The following is a 24,807-nucleotide window of genomic DNA, read 5'->3' as shown; positions in this document are numbered from 1 at the left end:
GGTGAAAAATACAACATCCTCGACACTCTGCTCATGTCGCGTGTCGGTCTGGAATGAGCTGTAAAATTTTATGACAAATTACACACAATTTATTACCCCCTGGTCCCGGCCGTGCGCTCGGAGTATGCGCGCGGAGAAAGAAAGCATGTCAACGCATTTTTCTTACACTCCCGGTCCATCACCTCGTTGGCGAGCGTTTTCTCTCGCCTCTCTGCTTTGTGTGATCGTCCGCTCCGCGTACGGATCCTGTTACCACGCAGTGTCCTGCGCAAGTGCGCGCAAGTCCTTTTCCTCGTTTTCCCGAACCGAACGTGATCGAACGAACGTGTCGAATGACGGTCCCACACACTCTCCGCACTGTGGTTGATCGGTTGACGCGTTCGAGTGGGGTGAAAGCACCGTCCATAAATTATGCAACCCGGTCAAACGTCGGACGACCCGGCTGCTGCTGCTGCTGCTGGCTATAAATCCCACTCATGGTATCCTTCCGAAAAACTCTCACCCCAAAACAACCCTCCCGGATGTCGCATCGGTGCGGATCAAGTAAGTCGAACGATCGCGACAGTTACTGGCTAGCGGAGTTATTTATTTGTAGATTCCAAGCAACCGTTGACCCTTCGGATCGAAGGGGCTTCTCAGATGGCAGTCGGCATCGTACAGCTTGCCCATCACCTCGATCTGGTACCGGCCTGACTGCAGGAACTTGCTGGTGATCGGGCTGCCATCCGATCGCTGAACGTACGCCTGCCCAATCGGTTTCTGGAGCGTGTACCCATATTCACCGCGTCGCAGATGTCCCACGATTTCGCCGTCTCGGTAGACCGCTTCCAAACCCCACACTGGTACCTGTTGAACGCGAGAAATGGTGAGCTAACGGTGGCTTGTAGATGATGAAAAACTCCATCTGATCGTACCTGATCGCGTAGGGTGAAGAACGCGAGCCGCCGAGTGACACCATGCTCCAGCTGTTGATCGATGATCTTTTTGCCCTGGTAATCGCCGTTCTTCCTACAAACGAAGCCCAAATTCGCCTCGATCGGTGTGTCATCCGAGCGCAGATCGTATCCCCACAGGTGGTAACCTTTCTCACTACTAAGTGAGTAAAGTGCCCGGTAGCCAGCGTTCCGAAGACTCTCCTTGTAGCCAGCCTTCATCAGCGCGTTGTACACATCGTTACAGCACTCCTCCGGGATGTGCAATTCGTAGCCCAACTCGCCGACGAAACTGACACGGAGCGCGCGCACATTGCAGCTGTAGTGTGGGTTGATTTTCACGGTCAGGATGGCGGTCGAGTTCGGTGGCAACAGCTGATCGTTCGATAGGTCAAAGTCGGTGATCTTCTGCAGAATTTCGCGGCTCTTTGGACCTTGCAGTGACAGCACGCCCAGCTCCTCAGTGTGATCGCTCACCACGGCTCGGAACGCTTTTTCCTGGATCGTGGAAAGGATGTGACACTTGGTGTGGTAGGCGGAAGCACCACCCGCCACGATGTAGTACCCACGGCCCTGTAAAAACCAGCCATCGTCAGTGCAACGTCTTTGTGGGAGTCATCACCATGCATACCTTGAAGATGGGATCATGCAATCCACCCAATCCAGACTCGACGATGCTAACCGTCACGTCGGCTTCAACGCCTCCCTGCTTGTTGAGCGCACACGTGTAGACAGTTCTGTGAGGTAAAAAAGAAAACTATTATTACAAACACACTACGTCTTATGCTACGCACTCACTTGTTGATGGGCTTATCCAAATTGGCAGTGAAAATGTACTCGGCAGCCTCCTTTGCCTGGCTACCGGTGAGAAAAAGCTTGCAGAAGTAGCTAAGATTGAACAGTGCCGCATCGTGGCGACAGGTGAGTGCTTCTTCGCCAATCTGCAAAGATATTGGATCAATTATTTGGAGCCTTTTTTTCGCCAACTGCGACACACGGGAACCTTACCAAGTCGTGATGCTCGGAGAACCCGAACGAGTAATCACCCTTAAGCGCTTCCTCGTAGTGCGTGTTAGTGTTCTTCGGGTAGTCGTAGTAACCGTACCAGTCATACGGTTGCACTACGACCGTTTCCTCGGGTAGGAAGTATCCCGGTCGCTCCCAACCGTGCCGTTCTTCCATCACCGCTCCGTACTGGATCATTTGCTGGAAAGGAAAAGGACATGAAGGTGTTGAAAGTGTCCTTCAAGAGCCACATCGCAGGATCACACACCTTGTGGAACGGATCGACTGTGAAGTTCCTCCCGGCCAGCGGTTCGTCGTGGGGAAACACAATACTATAGTTCTTCGCATACGCCTCGTGGCTTCGTTCGGTTGCCCAGTTTAGTGCCTTTTTCTGCTTGGGAGAAAACCTTCGCACATCATAAGCGAACATCGGCCGATCGGGACGATCGTGCAGGATCCACTGGGCAAGCTGTTCGGCACAACCGGCTCCCAGCATCATACCAGCTGAGTTGAAGCCGACACTGTGAAACAGCCCACTCACGGTCGGGTCTGGTCCCATCAGTGGCTTATGGTCGGGCGTGAAGGATTCTGGTCCACAGATTGTGCTCTTGATGCCAGCGCTACCAAAAGCCGGACATAGCTTCACCGCACCCTGGATGTGCGTGTCAAACACCGAGTAATCGAGATCGTACAGCCCAAAATGGAAGTCACCCGGGACGCGGTTCAACAGGATCGGGTTGTTCTCGTACCCACCCATACAGATCGACTTGCCCTGGATGCGGAAGTACAGCGAAAAGTCGTGATCTCGTACGTTCGGCAGCATCTGATGGATGCTCTCCATCGTCTCCGATACGACGTACGCGTGCTTCATCGGGATCAATGGCAGGTAGACACCGAGTGGTTCGATCAGATCACGACCCCACACACCCGTTGCGTTCACGACCGTGTTCGTACGGATCATGCCCTTGTTGGTGACGACACCACGCACATCCTTCATGCCGATCAAGTTCTCACCCGTCACGATCTGCGTCACGGTGCAGTTCTCGATCGTAAGCCCTCCGTTCGCGGTAGCACCCTTCGTAAGGGCCGTACACATCATGGCCGGATCGACGACACCATCACCGGGAGAGTAAAGCGCACCGGTGAACGAGCTTGGGTCGAGTGGTGGAAACACCTGTTGGGCTTCTTCGGGGCTGAAGATGTGTGACTCAATGTCGAAACACTTGCCGAGTGTGGCCAATCGACGGTACTCGTCCAGCCGCTCGGGTGAGTGTGCGATGAATAGGCCACCGTTGTTGATCCAGCCAGAGTTGTGGCCAGTTTCCTCCTCGAGATTCATCAGGAGATCGCGAGTCGCTGCCAGTAGCCGGATCTCGACATCGTTGGGTCGTAGACGCCACACAAGCCCGGCTGTATGCCAGGTAGTGCCAGCGGTAAGCTTGGCTTTCTCGAGTAACACCGCCCGAACACCTCGCTTTGCCAGCTGATACAGAGCATTGCAGCCGGCTGAACCTCCACCTGTGGAAAGACGGAACGGGACACTAACTTTAAGGATGCAACCACTGGAGAATGGTGATCGATCGATCGTGGATCTAGGTTTAAAGTGGTGTAGCTCCAGCTGACGATGGGAAGCGCAAAGATGCCTACTTTGGAAACCGAAGGGCCGAAAAACGAAATAAAAACCTCCAGAATTGATCGTCAGGGTTGATAAGAAAGGGTGTGCCGCCCTTTGATCGGTGGCGATCGTTTACGCTTGTGTACAAGTTGCAGTTATTCCAACATACATAGTTCGGGGTAAACAATGACGAAAACAACGACAAAAAACACCAACCACTAACGCCACCGGCGTCCGCTGTCGAACGTCAATCGAGCGATTCTCCGGAACGCGCCACAGATTGTACGCGGTCCGGAGGCGAACGGCGATCTTTCCGCGGGTCACGGTGTTATCGAGCAGCGTCGGGTCGCTCCAGATTGGTGTCGATGAGCCGGTTTGTTTCGCGGACTCACTTCACTTTTTTATAAAACAAGACCGGCAACGAAAATGCTGGTCGCGGAAATGTTCACCGGCCGGAATGAGATAGGACCGCATCGTAATCTGTGTTGTACTAGTTTGGGTTCGCGGCGCGTTAGCCGCATTCATGGGTACCGTTCGTGTTGATTTTTAAGCTACCCTATCGATGACAAACACCATTGCTACGAACCTATGATGACCACATCAGCGCTCTCTGGAAAGGAATTTTCTGTGGAGAACTTCCGTGCGGATGCAGCACTGACAGCGCGTTGATCCCCACCTAGGAAGTGGCTTTTGAACTTTGCAATTGCACTTCTTCTTAATCGTAGCATTTTAACTGCGCCAGAAGGAGAGCCTTCACTCACAATTGTCCTTAAAAATGGTTCGTAGTTGCGCTTATTTTTCTCTTGTGTTTTACTGCTCTTGTGCACCGGGTACTTTTTCAGTAGCTTAGTCTATTTGGGCCGCTTGGGCGGAAGCTTAAATTGTTGACACACTAGTTCCTATAGCGAGCGATCTGTTCCAGATGCGGCACGACACTGACGTGGTGCAGAGCATTGAAGATCCACCACGGCTCCATCAAAATCGGCAAACGCCGCAACCCCAGGATCGGCAGTGATAACGCTAGCAAACAGTCGTGTCCATCGAAGCGAACAATCATTGCAGGGGAGAAGCCACGGTATGTGCTGATTGGGATGAGCAATCAGCTGGAAGGAAGCTGAAGCCTTCGCATCGAAGAAAAACAAACCCTACGGGAGATAGCTCGTTCAACGGACGGCATAACCTTGCCCGATGTCAACGATACTACCCATCGATGCTGGGGCTAGTAGTGACCCTTGGGCTGGCCCTCTTAGTAGATCACTTCCTTCTGAAGTGCCCTTTTCAAATCAGATACCATAGACGTTTGTGCTTCTATCATAGACGTTTAAGGTGAGCAGTACAAATAAATGGTCGATAAAATGGTCGAAGAGTGATATATCTGTAGATGAAAATTTATGTAAAAATATACTTTTTCAAAAATTTACTATTTTTTTCGAATTTTAGATTTTGAGATGTGAATTGTAGTGTTGTTGTCGTGTAACTGCATCTTAATGCAGTGCATAACTTTAGGCGTCGATCGTCTCGATCGAGCAGTATGTCGTGCCTGTCGTTCGAATGCAATCTGGTTTAAAAGCTTTGCATTCGAACGCTATACTAAACTGCAAGTTGCAATCCCCTGGAGTTTCATCTGTTGCAAAATCCTGCCTGCAACATGCACGCAGCGGTGCAGCATCGAACGAGCGTCAGTAAAATCCCTTCCTGCGTCCTTGCACAGCTGTGATCGCAGCAGGCAGATTTACATTCCTTTTGGGGCAGAATTGTTGAATAAATATTTGCACATTTAAGTCGCTAGGCAATGAGCATTAATCAGCTGCACGCATCGAAAAAGGGTATTCTGCATACGTCCAATCGGTGACGGTAGATCAGCAATAGGTTCGCCCGAGCAGCGCTAATTAACGGTTGTCGATCGTGGTTTGGGTTCGTAATGGGTTTTTTTTTCTCTCGCTCGTGAGCAAGCAATTTTAATCGCAATTCCCATCGCTGTTTAATCTTCATTAGATTGTTAATTAATTTAAATGATCTGATTAAGAACGCGAATGGGCTGATTGACGATTTCGACCAGCCTGGTGGGCAACGGAATTGATTCTCCCAATAGATAAGCCAAGAGTTGCTATAGCGTGCGAGTATTGCTCGCTGAATTGCATTACACGAGAAGCTAGCAATTTTTGGCGCTCTCCGTGTTCATTGTGGCCACAGATAGAACGAGTCTGATCAATCGCAGCATAAGTTCGCCCCTCTGGTGGGAAGGCGTAAACGTGATGTGATGGAGATAGCCCACCGGCCGATCGAGATACAACCGGGCGACCATTTTGGTACGTTACAATTTACCGTCCCATAGCCGGGAGGATCGATCGGGTCGATCGCACATTCTAGGTCCCCGAGCGCGCCGGTCCAGTGTTCGCAAATCAAGCCAACCAAGCGCACGGCCAACGCAGCGACGAATAAGGTAGTAATTAGCGTTAGGACTAGCTGGTTATTATTATTTCGCAAACCGCTACCATCGGCCGCTTGGGCGCCGGGTTGCACACGGGGCTTTGATCTTTTACAGCCGTGATTTTACACATCGTTTGGGGGGTTTGCTCCTTCCCTCTTCCGATCGTATTGAAAAATGCGCAAAAAAGTCAATACAGTAATTGGCACGTTAAAGATTTGATTTATGAATGTAGAGCAATCGAGGTTATAAATTGTCATAGGAAGCCAGATTTCCAAGGAGGAGCACAAATGTTGCAAGACTATGGGCAGCTGTTGAGCCTTGGATTGTTCGGCATTTGTTACATATGCACTTTAAAAGTTTCTAATTAGAACTCTTCACTCTGCTTGTATTATAAGCGAAGCAGTTTATATTATATAATTTCAATCCGTCCCTTGAAATGAATAAAATTATGTTTTACATCTCTAAATCAAAACAGCTTCATAAAGAATAAAACGTCCTACGAAAGACGGCTCAGGCGTACTAACGGTCAAAGCTCGTTCGCCGTGACGAGATCGGGAGCAGTTGTTGAACTGAGCTGCGGGCGGAAGGCCAATCCATGGCGAATGAGTAACGACAGCAAATTTATTGATCGAAATTATGTACTTTAATGCTAACAACGTGTGTAGGGAGATAAGCTGCAGTTTTTCATCCAACTGGGCATGCGTCATGCATCCATGAATATTATTTTGCATTTTTGCCAATGTAATGAATGTTCGCTTATGCAACCAAACGGTTTGGAAGGAATGCGACACCTCCTCGGGCGCGTCGAAAGCAAGAAATGCGTTTTAAAACCCCGCCGGCACGCACCACGCGGCTGATTTATTATGACTTAATTAGAGCAAAAGCCACCCAGTCCGAGGAACTGAGGCCAGCCGGTGCGAAAAGGATGTCGCCTGCGATCGCCGCTGCTTCGGCATTAATATAATTAGTAAAAGCTGTCAATCTCCTGCCCAGCAAGCAACGCCATCAACAACGCTGCAATGCGTTACCGTCGTTAGAAAAAGGACACAAGACGTTGAACTGTGCGAACCAACCGTCTAGCTGTCGAACCCGGCCGACTGGTTTGGTTGGGGCACGGAAAACGTCAAATGGGATCAAACGGCGCTGGGTTGTGGAGAACGAGCTGGCACACTCAGAATGCGGCTTGGTGTTCGTGCTGCCAGAAAGGGTTGCGCTTGTGGCTGCTGGGGTTGCGCGCGTTATGTAACGCATTGCACAGGGTTCGGTCGCCAAGGAAACGCCGTGCAGCTTGGCTTGGGTTGCTTAGTTTTCTGGGCAGCGACAACCGCACGGAATGTTGGCATGTGAGCACAGGCATGTCGGTGTTGGAGTGAGCAAAAAAAAAGTCTCACCACGCTTTGGACGCCGTTCCTGCCGAATTCTACCGCTGATTGGGTGGCAAAGTTTCATAGCGAACTAATCGTCGTTTTATGGATGCCATTTTTCAGGCAATACAACGCTGGAATCTACCTCCGAGAGGTACTGAGGATCATAAGCATGAGGAAAACAAAAACTCCATAATTTCTAATCTCAACTGACATCATTACGCTCAAATGTGGGTATTTTGAATAAATCGAACCGAGTTCTTCTCGAATGCCTACCGCTGCATCGTGGGAGTTTCACGTTGATTTATGATGTTGAATCACCTCGTGATTAACTCCAGAACCTCATCGCGAGTATCAATCATCGTGGATGGCCTTAGGGGCCGTCCAGCTGGAACATTGTAGCGCGAAACCTGTACCGCTTTTCAGGCATTTTCCAGCCCACGTTCGAAGGAAGCCCCGCGACAGAAGGAAGAGAGACAACCACGAAAAAAAAAGAAACCACTCACAGACCCATGTCGAACGTCGCGCAGTTGAAATCCTCATTACACATCAGAACAGTCGCTGTATGGTGTTGCTGGTGGCGGGCTATGCTTGGACCATGCCGGCAAGGAAGGCCAACTGGTCGATCGGATCGGCACTGACCAACCACGGGCAATGGAATCCGGGGGCGGTGCGTTTGAGATGATCATGTTGTTGCTGCTGTTACTGCTCGTGATGATAATGATGGTGATGAAGTTAGCAGCCGGGCAACACACGACCGTTGAGGGGTTACTTTTTGCTTTTCTTTTTGTGTGAGCTGTGCCCAACCGCGCGATTTTTTGACGCGCGATAATGCCCATTAGCTGCTACCATTTACGTGCGTACCCTCGGAAGCCACACGTCGCCGATGGTGGCCGCGGTGTTCTTGAGATGCACTTCGGGAGACACGCGGCGGTGGTCTCAAACCGCTGCCTGAGAAAACCCTCTCAACACACCGATCGGCCGATTTCCATTTACCGTTTTCATTAGCCTGGTTTCTCGATCGATGCGTCGCGATGCTGCACCGGAGAAGGGCCAAACCGGGCAACATACACGAGCTGGTCAGCTGGCCACCGAGCGCGAGTTTGAGGAACACACGCGCCGTTGGTGCTCCACTGGCCGACTGGCCCAACCTGACCCATTTTCCGGGCCGCGTGCGTCGACGGGCACTGGAGCGGTGGAGAAAACTTGAAAACGCCACGATCGTGGCCCGCACGGATGCGAGATTATGCAATGTCCGCCCGCGTGACACTGTCACCGTCGTCGTTGGGTTTGTGTGCGCGAAAGGGGCCGCGGGCCCTTTTAGGTTGCTGTACACCGTTTCCCGGGTCTCCCTGAATGGGAGCATTGACGGGGGGGTGGGGGAGGTCTTTTCGAGACGCGAACGAAACGCGCTGTCTGTCTCGTGGGGAATTCTGTCTGCCGTCTGCCGTCTCGCGTGTTTTAGCGGCAGTTTCAGCGGGATCAGCTGTTTGCGTGTGTGGCGTTCGGTGGGTTCGGGTGTTCGGATTGTCGTAAAATCGAAAATTATAGATCATCTTGCTGGCCGGAGAACGCAATCGACCCAATCGTGTTGGTTGGTTGAGAGATGCCGTGGACGTACGGGTGACTGCGTTGCAACATTCGGACCGGACTGAGGCCGTGGCTGTGTGTACCACGAACGGGTATGGGCGAGTCATTATTTTTCGATCATTTGCAATAATTAGAACTGAAGCTGTGGATGTTTCGCAGGCAGGAGACGCAAGCATTCGGAAAGTGGTATTGCCACGGAGTGGTAATAGGACTGCATAAGCGAGCATAATTACAATGTAAATCGCACATTAGGTTATCAAATTTGGCACATTCACCGTTCGCATGAGGGCTTTTACTGTAGTATTCCATTCCTTTTCTAGTCCTAACTTTGGATGAATGATGCTCAACATATTTTGCAGGCTGTAGCCCATTTCTTCAAATTTATTTTGCACACTATCCAGTAATTTTAGTAGCGAAAAATGAATACATTTTGCAGCAAAAATGATATAGCTCGCGATCAATAAAGTCTTTAACGACTTCATATTCTTAGACAGTTGTATTGCGTGATTATATGTTATTCAGACTTTCATACCGTGGCATAGAATTTCCACTGTTGAATTATGAATCAATATTAAGACAATCAGCTGTCTTTTTTGCCCAGGGATAGATATTGGAGTCGCATAGCATGTATTGGGTTACCAATCCACCATACAAACGATCGAATTTCACTCAACTGCAACATGTACTGTGAGCGTAATTAGAAACTTTATACCATCGATTGTTTTGTGAAAAATACTGTTGACTTTATAACGCAATCCAACCCCATTAAAAGTCTCCTGCAGGGCGACAGGGCGCTGATGAAGTGATAACTGATTGGTCGATCACTCGGTTATGGCACCTGAGCACGCATCATGAGCGTGATCACTGTAAATGCAGCGAATCACATACCTTGACCTCTGTTGAAGAGGATGGCCGAAGGTGACAAAGATACGTCCGATTCAGCACTGCGCATGAGACGCACTGAAATGAGAAAAAAAAATCTCCCATCAACAAAAGGCATCCATAAATGCGTGTGTCCATCATTCTGGGAACGAAAGCCCCACCGAGGTGGATCTAATCACGCGCTCGCGAAGGAAGGCAGCTGGCCAAGGTTAGTCGTTCACGGGCACCGGCTCAAAAGCCATCCGGTGGGAGAGTACGCATTGTACGGCACGGTTAGCCCCCAGTGGGTTGATTACAAAAATACGCCGACCGGCTGTCGACGGATTGATTTCGTTCCACGACACGTCTCGTATTGATTTTTTCGTATACCAACGCAAGCGGACCTTGTTAACATTGCGCGCAACGTGTGCGTTGCGTAACGAGGCTTCCTTTTGGGTTTCGAAGCACTGGCTCTTCAGGCAACCGGCAGGATGGTGCTGGCAAGGCTCGTGGTGGCGAACGGGAAACGTGACACGATCGCTGCTAGAGGAGTCCGGTGGAGTCGGAGGGTAAAAGAGGCGATCTCATAATAAACATCAATCACGACGGACGACCGACGAAGTTCTAGAGGCTGCGAAGTGTCGCTGTCACGCTGCCGTAGGGTTTTGCATTTAACCGCAAGGGAATTTCGGTGCAGTGTGTTCGCTGCATCGTTCGTAATGGAAATTTAGCACAGGGCTCGGCTCGAGCAGGCATCCGTTTTATGGGCGAGTATAAAGAAAACAGTGCTTGTAAAAATCGAAACAAAACTGCACACGCTGTGTTTATGCCAATCCCGTGCTTGTAAGGTCATTTAAAATTAGCTCGCACACTGGAGCAAGTTGCTGGAAGCGCAACAAGATGAACAAATTGCGCCCGCTTTGGATACGGAACCATTAGTCCCATTCTAACGATTTCCACCGAGAGGGCCACGATTGACAAAGTCCCTCCCAGTGCGCTGGGTGGCCTGCTGGTTGGGCAGCAAGCGGCAAGATGGTTGGGCAAAATTCGCGACCCTTCCAAAGGGCTTCACGCTAATGAACTCTACTCTTTAATGCTAATTTATGCTCGGATTATTCTGCGCCGTATTTCATTCCGATCGCTCACTTAGCAGTGGTCTCTGGAACGCTCTGAAACTAGCCGGAGCCCTATCGAGCTTACCGCGCACCATCGCTTCGCGTGTGTAATGTATCGATTGTTACTGCACCTGAACGGTTTGTCGTTAGCCACGAGAAGGATGCAAATGATGCAGCCTGCACCGCGTTGCAACAGGGCAACGGTGCCAGTCGTGGTTTTGTCGGTTGGCATGAATAAATCGATAAATTTTGTCGGTACGAGCGCCTCGGCACATCTCTAAATGACTTCATTCTTACGCGCGGTCGCGATCGGTGGATACGCGCGCGCCGTGGGATTGTGTTTGCGGTTGTAAATATTGGGGAAAAGGTAGGTCAGAGCCATGCGAGTTGGCGACCGGTGACGGTGACGGGGCTCGATCCCATCCAAACTAATGGGACAGCGGTGTAAACTGGCTCAGGCCGTCACGACTGTCAAAGTTTGTCCGATCGGGTTGAAGATTGATCGGTGGATTGATCGGTGGTTGCCCAAGAAGCCGCAAGCAAGAAACCCTTCCAAGTCCGGCCGCAGGAAGCCGACGTGAGAAGTGCCGCAACCATTAGCATGGGGACGGTTGGTGTTTGTGGATGGAATAACATTTGAAGCATAATGTTCGCGTGTTGCAGATGGAGTAGAAGCATTAGAAATATGCATTTTAAAAGGACGTCAACATACACTGTAAAAGTTTACCAATATTTGTTTTTATTGAATTCATTTGAATTTTCTTATCTAAATGTTTAAAATATCAGTCTTCGTCTTAGGACAGCTCCCTGAAATTATATTTTTAAAGCCGATTTATGGCATTTAACATCTGCATGATAATTTAAAAACTGAATGCGTGATGTAGCTTCCCAAGGTAATAGAGCATTAGTGACACCATAAATACAAAATGAAACCCTCTGTAATGGCACAACCGGAATGTGCTAGATTCGCACAGCACCACAGCGCCAATTTCCAATACATCCTTCCGCGGGTAAATGGTACGCAAGATCACTTCCAGCGCCGGTTGCGAGCGAAATAATTATACGCTGATTTGACACGTCGCTGTCCGCTGCCACGACGATTGATAAGTAACCTTGTCGAAAGCCAAGCGCGTGAGGCGCTCCGGCGGTACCGATGCAATAAAATTGCATCGAATAATTCACGATCACCGCTCGTTAGTTCAAGGATACGCAAGGGGCGCGCTCGCGGGCCAACCGGCGGGTTGTCATTCGCACGCCTGCCGAGACCACACCGATACGAGCCTGGCAGGCGAATAGGAGTTGCATCACAGCCACCGATTTCCGGCGTCGAACCCGGGGCAGTTTCATTTCCATCGCTTGACCCATTCCGTTCGTTGATTACGGCGCTAGTTTCCGCTAAAGAGCTACGGTTCGTTTGCGGTTGCACGCGGACTCGCGCCAAAGCCAGCGCGTGAAAAGAAGGTACACCGCAGAGTTGACTCCGCCGGTGGCCTGGGACCATCTCTCTCTCTCTTTCGCTCTCTTAAGGGTCGATTGGCCACGGTCGTAAATGCCAACGGTGTAGCGTCCGGGGGCCTTTGAGGTTACCGTGAATCCGCACCCTACCCGAATTCACACAGGTCTCCCTTGCGAAGGGGTTGATGATTAATAATCAAACCTTAATGCAGTCACGATTATGATTATTTCGACTGCGCGTCATGTGCCCGGTGTGATGGTGCGCGTGGTTCTGCGCAAAGTGAGTTGCTGTTTTCCCGCCTGTGTCTATCGTCGTCTCGCCGTGCAGGTACGCTCCTTGCAAGCCGATAGAATCAGTCGGTTCTTGACACGTGCAGCTCGAAATTACCGCAGAACGACGTCCGAAATGTTGCCCATCGCGTGGTTGGTCGGACAGCGAGTAATTATGTCAACCCGAGCCTTGAAAGTGCCTTCGCTTGGACGCTGGACACGGTACGAGTCGTGCGGGTGGGTGAAAATAAATAACCAGCATTTAGCGTGCAAATAGGCGATGGTGTAGCTTTGGCCTTTTTGGCCCTTCGTTCGATATGCGGTCGATTTTTTTGAGTTTCGAGAATCGCGTGTAGATTGTCTGCGGCACGTTGCAAGTTATAATGTGGCGATGAATCATGTAGCTGTTGGGTGGTGCTTAATACTCCCACCTGAAGAAGATGTTGATGTCTGTTGAATTAGAATGTTGAATAAACCCAATTTAAGATACCCACATATGTTTCTTTCAAAATAATAATTCAATCAGATTGTACTTTCAAAAGTATACCATCGTACAACATTTTATTTTATCCCCCAATAGACAATTTAATTTGGCCAATTAATTATGCTGTGTGGGAAGAAGAATTTATTCATTTATTTTTCCGAATTAATTTCCAATTGTTACTTCATCAATCAAGGATTAATCGATCACAAACCAATACGGATTCCATTAAAAGCCCACTCGTACACAAATAACAGGCACCAGACACCATTGAAGCTACTTCAGCCGACATGCGCTAGGGTTCGTCGCTTACTTTTTTATTGGGCCAAGTCGTTGAAGTCTTTTGTCTTGCCCTTTGCGTTACCGGCGTTATTCAGTACGCGCCGTCAAGTGACGTTTGTTGGAAGCGTGGTAAAATAGCGGATGCAGCACCACTCACGCCAAAAGCCTAGGATGGGCAGCGTTTAGTAAAACCAATTGGCATCTGGAACGCGTGGTTCGCGGCTGGTGTTGCCGAGTCTACCGGTGTTTGTTGGTCTCGCTGGCGCGTGTGAGTGCGCGTCCGCGCTGCCATGCAAATGTCTACCGCCCGTTTGGTGGAGAGCACGAGCGCGAATTTCGAAATGCCATAAATCTTATGCAGTGTGTCACGAAAAGGCTGCACATGCAACTCCCCAACCGACGAGAAGCATCGGTGGGAGTCTGCGTGGTTTTACGTTTCGCGAGCGTCCATGGTGCCGTGATTTTGACGGCAGTACGGGATCGGGGAGTCTGACCGCAGTAAGTCATGCTACATCCGAGGCCGGAATGGACGGATTTTCCATCCCCTGCGCGAACCCACGTCGTACTCTCAAGAGCTGTGAGTGAACTGCAGCAACGGTCAACGTTGAAAGTGCACCGACTAGTGCAGCTGCACCTTGGTGCGGCGAGATGATACCGAAGCGTTTAAGTAATTTTGTCCAAGTAATACGCTAAAATCGGATAATTACTGCCAGCCATCACGTTCCATAAATCAGGCCGCTAGTGGGAAAACGCAATGGGAGCGTAGGAAAAAGAGGCACGCAAAAATAACGTATATGCTCTTGGAGGTAATTTAATAAATTTTAACAGTCTCGCATCGTGAACGCACATGCAAACAATACGAAAATAAAAAAAACAACTATGATGCTGCGACTGCATATCACATTGCAGGCACGATGCAGCTAGGGCATTCGCGAATCACGCTCATTACCCAAGCAATTAATTCCCAACGCGCTGCGCCGAGGGTGAAGAAAAGCCAACCGACCTCTGGTATGGCACGATTTCATCAGCCAGTACTCTCCCGGTAACGGCTCCGTACCAAGGGTCAATGGGATGAGGTTACACGTAAGCGTTTCGATCGCGGCAATTTGTACCGGATCGGTCTGCGCGTAATGGCATTCGCATAGTTCACCGGCCGCCACCGGAGGGAATCGATCGGGTTGCTGTAGGGTAATTTACCCCGGTTTGGCCTTCCTGGGACGGTTTGCACGTGCAGATGCAGCACCATGTCGAGCAGCTGCTGCACCTGTGACAACCGCAACGACCCACCAGGTCGCAGGCGTCGTGCTGGGCTACGACTGATGGGAGCGAGCAAAAGGTTCGGCAAAAGCTAATTGTTGGGCCGCCTAAACAATGGGGTCACCGCGTGCAAAACGACTCGCGGGGAGCGATTTGCTTTGTCTTGTCGGTGACTGTACGGTGATCATACTTACGGGCGTACAAGGACACGGACCGCAATCACGATTTGAGGGACAAGTTTTGGGGAGCACAATTCGAACAAGACGCGTTGAGCAATGGGTTGACTTATGGGAGGGAATCTTTTTCCAACGGCAGTCTCGATTGTGGCTACTGTGGAAATGGGCAAAGCAACTGCTTGTAAGCATAGTTTAAAACATACTGTTTTATGCAATGCTTCATTGAAACACTAACGCTTATCCTGGATGTTACTGCCTTCGACCAAATAGACCAATAGAGTACCAACTTATTTAGCACATTAGACAACTATTTGCTTATTCCATTCAGCCCTTTAATCTATTTCTAGTGAAAACTATAACTTCCTTTGAATAATAATATACGAACGTCTGTACTCATCGCGTTCACTTTCAACGACTCACTCAAACACACCTAGCGGTGGCTCCTTTTAGTCGACACACTCCGTGCAACATTGTAGCTTCCAACGAGCCGCATTTCCCCAGCCTAAGTTACGACAGCGATCCAACGACACGATCGTCACCTCGGTCGATGACAGACCGTGATTCACCGCGGAGCGATGCTCTTCAAGTGAAATGTCAACCGTTGAGCGGAAAGAAAACAAAAAAAGAAGACATTCAAAAGGAAAAAAAGCTCCCTGCAACCAACCGTGTAGCACGGTCCGTTTACAGTTCGCCCGTGCTCGCCTTTGCCCAGCCGTTCAGCCTCTGGCAGGTGACAGGAAGCTTCGCAGAGTGATTAAGAGACACTTCGAAATGGTCGGATATCTTTATTTTATGCGCACGGGAAAGGCGGTGACGTGCTTCGAGCGGCAGTCGGAAACATCGGTGCATACGTTTCGCGCTCGATGCGGCATCGTGATAAGGCGCCAGATGAAGACAAGACAAATTGATTGGATTTGACACACGCGCAGACGTGAGAGAGAGAGAGAGAGAGAGAAGAAGCCCGCTGGTTGGAAGAGGAAAATTTTGATTGATTGATCGATGGGTCTGGTCAGCTGACTTGCGATGGAGTACCGACGGCTATCGGTGCCGTATGTGGTTGCATCACGATTCCAACATGTCACAAGTGGTTGAGAAATGCACTTGGGAGAAGATGCAACGGTGAAAAGTGCATGTTGATCGTGTACTTTATTTAAGACAAAAGCGCAAGGAGCTCATGACGGTTTCTCACATGTTTAAAGCTTTTATAATTTGCTCTATAAAGCCAGATTGGCACATAAAAAAGGGGAATTAAATCATTCCAGCACGTGCTTACAGTGTTGTAAAGCAATATAAGCGCTTGTTCACGTTCAAATAATTAAAACGAGTGCTTTGTAGCGATTTATTAGATTCACGAGCTTTCGAATAAATTACCTGCTCTGCCACATTTATTCACACCACGCCTGCACGAAGCGTGGTCAGCCAGCATTCGAAACCATTCGGGGAAAAGGCTTTCCATGTTCCGATGGCCGACGGCGCGATTTCTAGCCCGATCGATCTCGTTAGGAATGGGCAAAATCGGCTTGCTAATTGACAGGAGCGATACGTTTATGATTACATAAAATTATGGTATTACCCATTTGATAATTGCCAGCAAAAATTGCCCATGCCCGATCGGCCACATACTGGGCCCTCGGTTGGTTTAATAATCGCTCGGCCCGTTTGTCTTCCTTGCGACCGCTGAGGGCAACTTTTCTCCGCTCGCGTGGCCAACCGCGTGCGCCAGCTGAAAGTGCAATTGGGTACGTGCGGTGGTTCTTTCTCGCCCGTCCGTCGAAGAACAGGTTTGCGGTGTGGTTTGCCAGATTAAGCGGCTCGTCTAGGAAGAGAAAGAGTGCGAATGCGAAACAGGGGAACAGGCACGGTTCGGATTTGTGGGGCAGAATGTTGCAACTTGGGCAAGCTAGGGTCGGTGTGTCTGGCCGTTTGGCTGTCGGATTTGGTGACAAAGTTTATGAGCTCCATTTCTTTTCACTTGGAGACGGCTAGACTGGAGCGATGCGGGTGGAAGCTGTCACCAGGTCGTCGATTGGTGGCTCCAAACCCGCCAGAGCCGGGTAACGATCCATCGCGATCGACCGGCAATTGATTGGACAAGATGCCATTTCGATCGGTGCGAACGTACGCGCGTCCGCGCTGGTGACCCACTGACATAGCAGAGCGGGGAGCAAAATCCAGTGCACCTAATAAACGACGTGTCAGGGCCAAATGCGAGCAAATTTCGCGCTGCTTAAGGACAGGCTTTTCTGGCTTGCAATCCATTTCGTACCCTAAACGAAAAAAGGCTTACTAATGAGAGACGCCGCGTTGCAATTGGGCTTGCGAGGTACTATATATTATATGTACTATATTTGTAAGGGATTTAAGAAGAAGTGAATGGATTTTTTGTCTACTAATTGTTAGCCATCATACAATTTTCAAGTATACTGAGCTAAAGAAGTTTTGCTGCTTAAAGTAATATTCTTTATAAAACGATCATCAGTGGAACTAGCGTCAAATTAGTAGAATGTTATTATCCTTAAAATTTATTTCCCAACATGATTTGTGCATTCAAGACCTCATAAAAGGAAGTCGATAATGATTATGCTTATAAATAGACATCAATAACATCGCTTTGACGTGCAACATTACAGGAAAAAAAAGTAGCATTAAAAGGTGATGAATAGCGTTAGGGCATAATAATTCCCACCCCATGCTCGCCCTATACTATCAGGACCTTAATCCATCCGGGGGTCAACCAGTGCCGGTTGGAGGTGATTAACGCTGACGCTCTGGCATGGCGATGGGACGGTTTGCAAACGTTAATAGTTGCCGATACGTTAACTATCGTCGAAAGCGATCATTCATTTGTAGGCCGTGGCAGAGTCGATCGCCGTGGCTAAGGTTAGAGGCCGACTCGCTATAGTCCTGGGAACCTGCAACGAAACCTGCTGCGGAAAGACGACGACGACGACGACGACACCGGCACCCCAGCGAGATCAGTATCGCCCGTCCGATCCCGTCCACAGTCACGGCGGTAACCTTTTGCGCGAGCCCTACGATCGCGCCCAGTAACCGTGGCAGACGTTATTGATTTTACACCGGGCCTTGCGCTCAGTGCCTTCATTACGGGGCGCAATGCTGTGCGCTGTCTCACGGGAGCCTCGGGAAGGGTAGAATTCGCACGAAAAGCACTCGAGCACGCCAGTCCGGGCAAGGAAGCCAACAGCAAGGAGAGTTTTTGTGAAGCAAAAACCCACACGTGTGGGGAGGATCAAGCGCGAGGTTCATGGCAGGCGAGTTGAACGAGCTGCCGAGACCCTTTTTGCTGACGGAATTCACCCTTACCGGTGGTTGGCGGGCATTATGTAATCCGTTTAATTGTGCACGGGAGTTCAAATGGTTCAGAATTTGCATACGAGTGCGATCGCGATCGATGGCCGGCGGCGGTGATGGTGGCTTCGGAGGCTGGAATCGATCGGTTAGGTTTTATTTTTCCGCGAAAGCTCGCCACCCGCCGAAGGGCGCAGACGTGCATTAACTTTGCACCGTGCCGATCGCGTGTATCGCTCTCTCCTGCTTTCGCCCGTTCGCAGACGGAACCGCTTGAATTGGAGCCGCCATCGCACGGACCGAACCGTCCCTTGATGGGGCTTCACGTGTGACACTTTCGGTAGGGCGTAATTGAGTGGCCTATATCGTTGGTGTCGGCGTTGGTAGTCGCGTTTTGACCCCGTCACCGCGAAGGCTTACGCAAATTGCCAATCTGAGCAGACGGCCTGAGGGCTGACGGTGGATGAACGGCCGGTTGGTTTCACTTTATCGCACTAATGTTTTGTTGTACTTCGCAGATGGTGTAATCGAGCGATACGGCACGAAAAGCGGTAGTGGATTCACCGAAGAGAAAGCCACGAAACGAATGCGTTGTAGTAACAGGATTAAGCATTTATTCGGTGGAGAACTTAGATTACGTGTTTTATAAAATCTCTAGATGGAATTTGAGACCTTGAATAAGCTCGAATAATGTCGGCTTATTAATCAGCGATTTGCTTGCGGATTATTATTCGGTGCGTTACAATTTCACAAAACCATTATACCTTTCACTGTTCACGAGGCAAACAAAAAGGCAAGAGAGAGCTAAAAATAGCTCAACCCCAAAATAATGCAAACCCACGGCCACGAACGTAATCTCCTGTCAGGACGTGGACACTGATTCGGAGGGGTCTCGGAATGAATTAGCATCGCCCCGCTGCAGACCTTGGATGGTTTTTATCCGCTCCGTCAATCGAAACGACAGTATTTCGGGGGTGAATTTCGGTGGGCCGCGTTTTCATCCGAAGCTTTTTGCGACCACCCGCACCAAACGATCGCCAATACGCGATGCTGCGTGTGATCGAGGCCGGTTGTCGGGCTCACGGTGCCGCCGTGCAGGGCGATGGAGGGCAAAAGATATTAATTTTAAGAAATCACAACTTGCACAACCATAAATCAGACAGGGCGGTTCGGATGACGACAGGCGACAGGTAGCGATCGTGATGACCCCATTGCGCTTCGGACGGTTCGAAGGGGACGCTTGCACGGGTCAAACGTTGACTAATATCGATGCCCGTCAGGCCAGTGGCTGACCCGCATTGTACGGGTTGACAAGTTTTGGCATGATAGATTTGGCCTCATTGAATGCTTTGTTACAATTTCTGAACTGCGAGTTTGATACGCTCCGTTCGATCGCTTATGTGCAGGCAAATAAAACGCACAATATTCAATATTATGCACGGTAACTAAATGTGGCCGTCATTGTCATTCGCACGTCGCATTCGTGCTATGGCAACCTGAATCTGTCAGCACACGCAAACGGGCACTCGTCAGGCGGTGTCGTTTGCAAAGAAGTGACCTGCTGCGTGCCGAAACGTGCCAATTTCACGGTAGCCGCGTGGAGCCGCACCGGAAGCTCCTGCCGATGACTGTGCTTTTGTACTTTCCCACGTGACCTTTGACGCCCGTCACTGGTGGGTCATTTATTTTTGCAAGCCATTGTACGCTGGTACGATTTTGCAAATCTCTTTCATAGAAACTTCGCGACATTGGGAATTGTGCGAATCGCATTTTCCGCACGCTACTCTATCGGTTGACCGTGGTACGTTAGTGGCAGAGACTCTTTGCAGCTTTGCTGAGTTTTTGCGAGAGCTTAGCTTCATTGGCAGAGCAAACTGAATTATGCCCGCAGCGAACCGCTTAATGGGCACACACCGGAGCGGAACCGTCGATTGGGTGCAGTTTGGTGCGTTAGCGTTAGGTGCAGGATTTTTGGCCCGAAGCGTTCCATCAACGAGCACAATAAAAAGAGCCCAGCATAGCATGACATCTGATTCGGCCGACGCAGGAAGGCAAATCTTCTCCATAAATCAGTTTTACGACATGAGATTTACCGCAATCGAGGTAATTTTTCGCTACGTTAGATTCAGCTGATTAAGTTCGCGCTCCGGAGGCCGGCTAGCGTTCAAGGATAACTGGCTTGTTTTTGCTTCGTTCGGTGGGTTTCAATTCCAAAAGTCTTTTGCGAACGCACGTTTTGGTTAGTTGATTTATTGCGAAGGAATATAAGGAAACGAAACAATGCTGATAGGGGAAGTATTCTTGCGCTTGAAATATCAGCAATTAGATGGGATACAAAACAGGCTCGTAAATCAGTAAACATTCTAACCTTTACCATTTCCAGTGCCACTCAGAACATGTCGGTTCTAATTTTATTCCTATGCGTTGCCGTGGTTTGCATTTCGTACTCCTACAGCGCGATGCAATTGCGTGGACCAGGTTGGGCTAAATGGGGCCACTTGGCCCGGGCAGCCTTCGCCGCTAGACCATCGGAGGAAATTGCTCCGAAGTAGGTTTATGTCTCGCACCTGGCGAGTGGCCAGTTGACACCGGGGGTTAATGTAAGGCAATATCTCAGCACATTAAGATATCAAAATGGTAACGAAGCCAAACCGACCGCGCGACCGTGACGCGTCTACTTACGATTTTTCGTCTGCCGTGGGCCCCCTTTCAGGCGAGAGGCTTTTTGGAGCTCACAATTTTATGGGAAAGCTCAGGGAGCAAGAGAAAGAAAACGCGAATAGCAAAAAAAAAATCGCCAATCGACATCGATCGGTTTTCGCTAACCGGCAAAGTGGACCGGTGCAGCGAGGCTCGGTCAATTTCGGGGAGCTTTTCGCCAATCGGTACCACGCTTTGGCCGTGGAAGTGTGCGAATTTCGAAGTGCGTGGGGCAATCGATCGATCTAGGCTTGCGTTTCCCATTTCTCGGGGCCGGCGTGCGCACCTATGATCATGTCGCCAGCGAACACGACGATCATGATGGGATCGATCATGCGGCGGGTGTTCGCGTGGTTCGCGTTATTGCCGAAACCGTGCCCAGTGTGTGTAGGACCCAGTGTGAGAGCAGAAGGTGCGAGGAGGTCCAAAGACAAAGCAGGGCGAGAAAGAGGCAAAAAAAAATGGAGAACGGAGTATGAGTACGAAAAAAAAAGAACAGCGGGATGGATGCATTACGAAATTTCAGTTGCTTTTTTTTTTCTTCTCTTCATCTTTCATTTCAATACCAGTGCACGGCAGGCGCATGGTGCGGCTCGTGTCGAGTGAGTGACTGCCGGATGGAACCGTTGGGTGGACGGCTGTGATCGTGCAGCGGTACTGATGGAGGCAGCAACAGCAGCAACAGCAGCAGCAGCAGTTTGACTGCAATAATATGGTGGCGCAGTCGCAGTTTCACATGGATTGGGAAATTTCGCTACAAGCGCTGCAGTGCTCGCGTGCTGCTTCTCGATCGGGACGGTGCAACCAGCGCGGGTTGCAGTGACCGCGACCAAGTTCCAAAGCCCGGCGGGAGGACCGCCGTTGGGGACATAAATAAATCTCCATCTCTTCAACACCCCTTTCGCGTTGGTATGCGATTGTCAGCTAGTCCCGAGGGCGGCCCAAGCTCTTTGGATTGCATCCGTTCGTTCGATGGCAATGGCGCAGACACCGCCATGGGTGGGACGGTGCGTTTCGAGTGAGCTTCCTTGTTGCACGGTGCGACCGAGTGGAGCTTTTATTTTTTTTGTGTTTTTACTCCTCCCACAGCCCTTGACCCAAATCGTTTCCATTCGTTCGACGGATCAAAACGCACCCCGCAACAACAACACAAAAAAAAAGGGTTCGTCGCTTGCTCTAACGCACAAATCTTTCGATCGGGCGTCCCTCCGATGGGCTGCAACTCGTGCCGAGAGGCCGAACCGCGGGCACCGTATTTGGCGAAGGAACGTTAATCGATGGGTTTGGGTACATGTTTTTGATCGCCCCCATCGTGCACTCCCTTCGGTGTCCGCCCTTCCTTCGGTTGCACGAAAAAACAATCCAAAATGACGCAGCGAATCGACGGGCGAATCGAAAACGCAACAAGCGGGAGAGAGCGAGAGAGAAATTATGGTAGGAACGACTCCATTTATGATACGATCGGCACTGCCGTTATCGCGCTAGTGGAACGATTAATTATGATCCAAAAAAATGCTATTCACTCAGCACATTCACGGCTACCGGTTATGAGCAGTGCCATCGCGGGTGCGAAAGGGTTCGTTCGGGGGTTGATTTATTTTTTTTTTAAACGACGCCGGTGGTCACCTGGAACAGGCCGTTAATGTGTGAATTTTAGAGTGTACCAATCAACCTAACGTGTTCGTGTAAATTTATTTCGAGCACAAAAAAAGAAGGTGCGTCTTTTGCTAGTGGCGAAATGGATATAATTGGTCTTAACATTTCAATATAGTATACAATATTCAACAATAAAGTGACTGTAGCGAAGCTGAAAAAAAAACGTATCGCTACACTGTCAAAAAGCAAGATCACAGCCAGATTAAAGCTCGTTAGAGTGTTTCTTTTTTGTGTAGCCTTGTTCAAACGCTAAAATTCTCTACTAGTTATGGCTCATTTGAGCTCGAATGCCGCGCAGATGCACTTTATGTCGCATAACAATCGCTGCGGCGGCCTAACGAGACAGCTCCATCGATCGAGCACCGAAGCGTAACGATTACCCGATAGTGTTAAGCTAGCGGTACGGCCAAGGTAGGCTTAGCCCTGCGGCCTGGCACAACGGGCCAAACGAAGCTGTGCGCGAGATGCGCACCATAAAACCACCGATCGATCGTGACTGAAATTATGGCCGATTCTTGGGCTTCATCTTGAAAAAAACCTTCCCCATTTACATTCACCCCCAAGGCGGGCGGGTGCACCCCGTGCGCCCTTGCGATGCGATCGAAAAAAAAAACGAATGCCATTTCCTCGGGCCATTCGACTTCATCAAGATCAAGATCAATCGGTATCATGCACGAGCGGGAGCAGAACGACGCAGGAGGAAATCAATCTCCGCCGCATCCTTCTTTGGGCCGTGCTAGTTGGTTTAAGCTCTTCGGGGGGTTTGTTTAATTTTTCTCCACGCGCCCGCTCGCATCGGAAAGATCGTTTCGCGGTTTCTAATCAATTTCGGTTCCCCCCACAGCTAGCCCGCCGGGGCCCAATGTCACCGCCGCGTGATGCGTCCCTGGCGCTTCCCGGCACAATAATTACCAAACGAACCGTGCGGAGGATGAAATGACGCATTCGTCGTTCGTTCGATCGAATCCACTCCGGCTGTGTTGGAACACTCGCACGCAACATAAACGGACAGCTCATTCACGGCGTGCTACACGGAGCTTTTCTGCTGGTCAGCCATCGGTTAGTCGCAGGCACGAATGTGGCTTCCATCCCCGGGCACATGTGGCCGTGATGTGTTGCGGCTTGTGCGAATGGGGAAGCGTACGCGATCGCGGTTGGTTTCGGTTTGGGTCGCTTTTTGGTCGGTCTGGTGGTCGAATGGATCGCGCTTGGGCAACCGAGCTGCGAACCGCGATCGGCAGGGGGCTTCGTGGTTTTGGACACAATTATGTGCGTTCTAGTGGTGGCGGCTCGTTCAGCGGTAATTGAAACCTTGTAAAGTGTGTGGTAAACGAATCTCAACCCAGCGGGGTGCCAAGCCGGTGTTTGCTTTGGGTTATGGGAGTTGAAGCTTTTTTTTGTTGCACCTCATACGACCGAATTCGATTTGGTATGAACTGAACCGCAAAAAAAAAACCCGAGCGATGAATGGAGCGTCGAGTAGGTCGAAAGGATGCTCGTATGTTTTTTTTTCGCTGATTCGTTCGGTTGCCATCAATTATGATGCCAAGGGAGCGACGCTTAATTAAGAGATCATAGCCTAATTAAAGATTGTATCGTTCGATTCGTGGTTATGAATCATCGCAAAAAAAATCTAATAAATTATAACTCAAACCCATTAGCTAAAATTAGGACTGACAGGAGACTTTGGGTTGAATTTCAGCATGAGAGCTTTTTCATGCTTCTTTTTTCATATATGAACAAAATTGAGAATATTATTTGCATGACTATTTCAAAAGTATGTATTAGTTTGTGGATCAATAAATAAAATATCTGGACAGTACAGCATGGTTGAAAGAAATTTTAAAATCAGATAAAGGGTGTTTTGTCCATTATCTAAAAAAGTCAATAAAGGATTTTTTTTAATTTATGAATTATCCAGTTAGTTCTTCTTCTGGCCAGCTCAACAACCAGCGTCCTAACTCCTTCTTACCATAGCTATAGTTTTTCTATAACTATAAATAATCAAATAATCGACTTGAAAAGTCCTTGCGTTTAATATAAAAATAAATGTGTTTCTGTATACAAGAATTTTAATTCTATGTCAATTATTCAACAGTTTTTCAAAGTCGATATTTCCTTGAATATATCAACGCTTTAGCCAATTTTTTTCTATGATGTTTATAATGATTTATAGCAAGCTGTATTATTTCTTTTAATTTACTTTAATTTACAAACTAATCGGAGCTAATCTAAAGCTTTGGTTACCGATCAAAAGTTTTGATAAGGCACTAGTACATTAAATTATGGTAACTTTTTCGAAGATTAC

General features: G+C 49.4%; 1 protein-coding gene across 1 annotated transcript; it reads right to left on the bottom strand.

Moving 5' to 3' along the window:
- Positions 1-580: 580 nt before the first annotated feature.
- Positions 581-4,280, bottom strand: LOC128723660 (sarcosine dehydrogenase, mitochondrial). The gene is made up of 7 exons (XM_053817421.1): positions 4,139-4,280; positions 2,206-3,455; positions 1,941-2,138; positions 1,731-1,873; positions 1,564-1,669; positions 915-1,505; positions 581-846 (listed from the first exon to the last, which is right to left on the bottom strand). The coding sequence occupies exons 1-7, from the start codon at positions 4,278-4,280 to the stop codon at positions 586-588; spliced, it is 2,691 nt and encodes an 896-aa protein (XP_053673396.1). The 3' UTR covers positions 581-585.
- Between the last annotated feature and the right edge of the window lie 20,527 nt (positions 4,281-24,807).

The sequence above is a fragment of the Anopheles nili genome, chromosome 3 (assembly GCF_943737925.1).
Source record: "Anopheles nili chromosome 3, idAnoNiliSN_F5_01, whole genome shotgun sequence".
Classification (NCBI taxonomy): domain Eukaryota; kingdom Metazoa; phylum Arthropoda; class Insecta; order Diptera; family Culicidae; genus Anopheles; species Anopheles nili.
The sequence above is the reverse complement of the archived record's forward strand: the minus strand, read 5'-3'. Positions and strand labels throughout refer to the sequence as shown.

Coding starts and splice junctions, on each gene's coding strand:
- LOC128723660 (XM_053817421.1), bottom strand. CDS start 4,280: ATGCTACGATTAAGAAGAAGTGCAATTGCAAAGTTCAAAAGCCACTTC. Junction 2,139..2,205: donor CAGTCGATCCGTTCCACAAG/GTGTGTGATCCT, acceptor TTTCCTTTCCAG/CAAATGATCCAGTACGGAGC. Junction 1,670..1,730: donor TTGGATAAGCCCATCAACAA/GTGAGTGCGTAG, acceptor TTTACCTCACAG/AACTGTCTACACGTGTGCGC.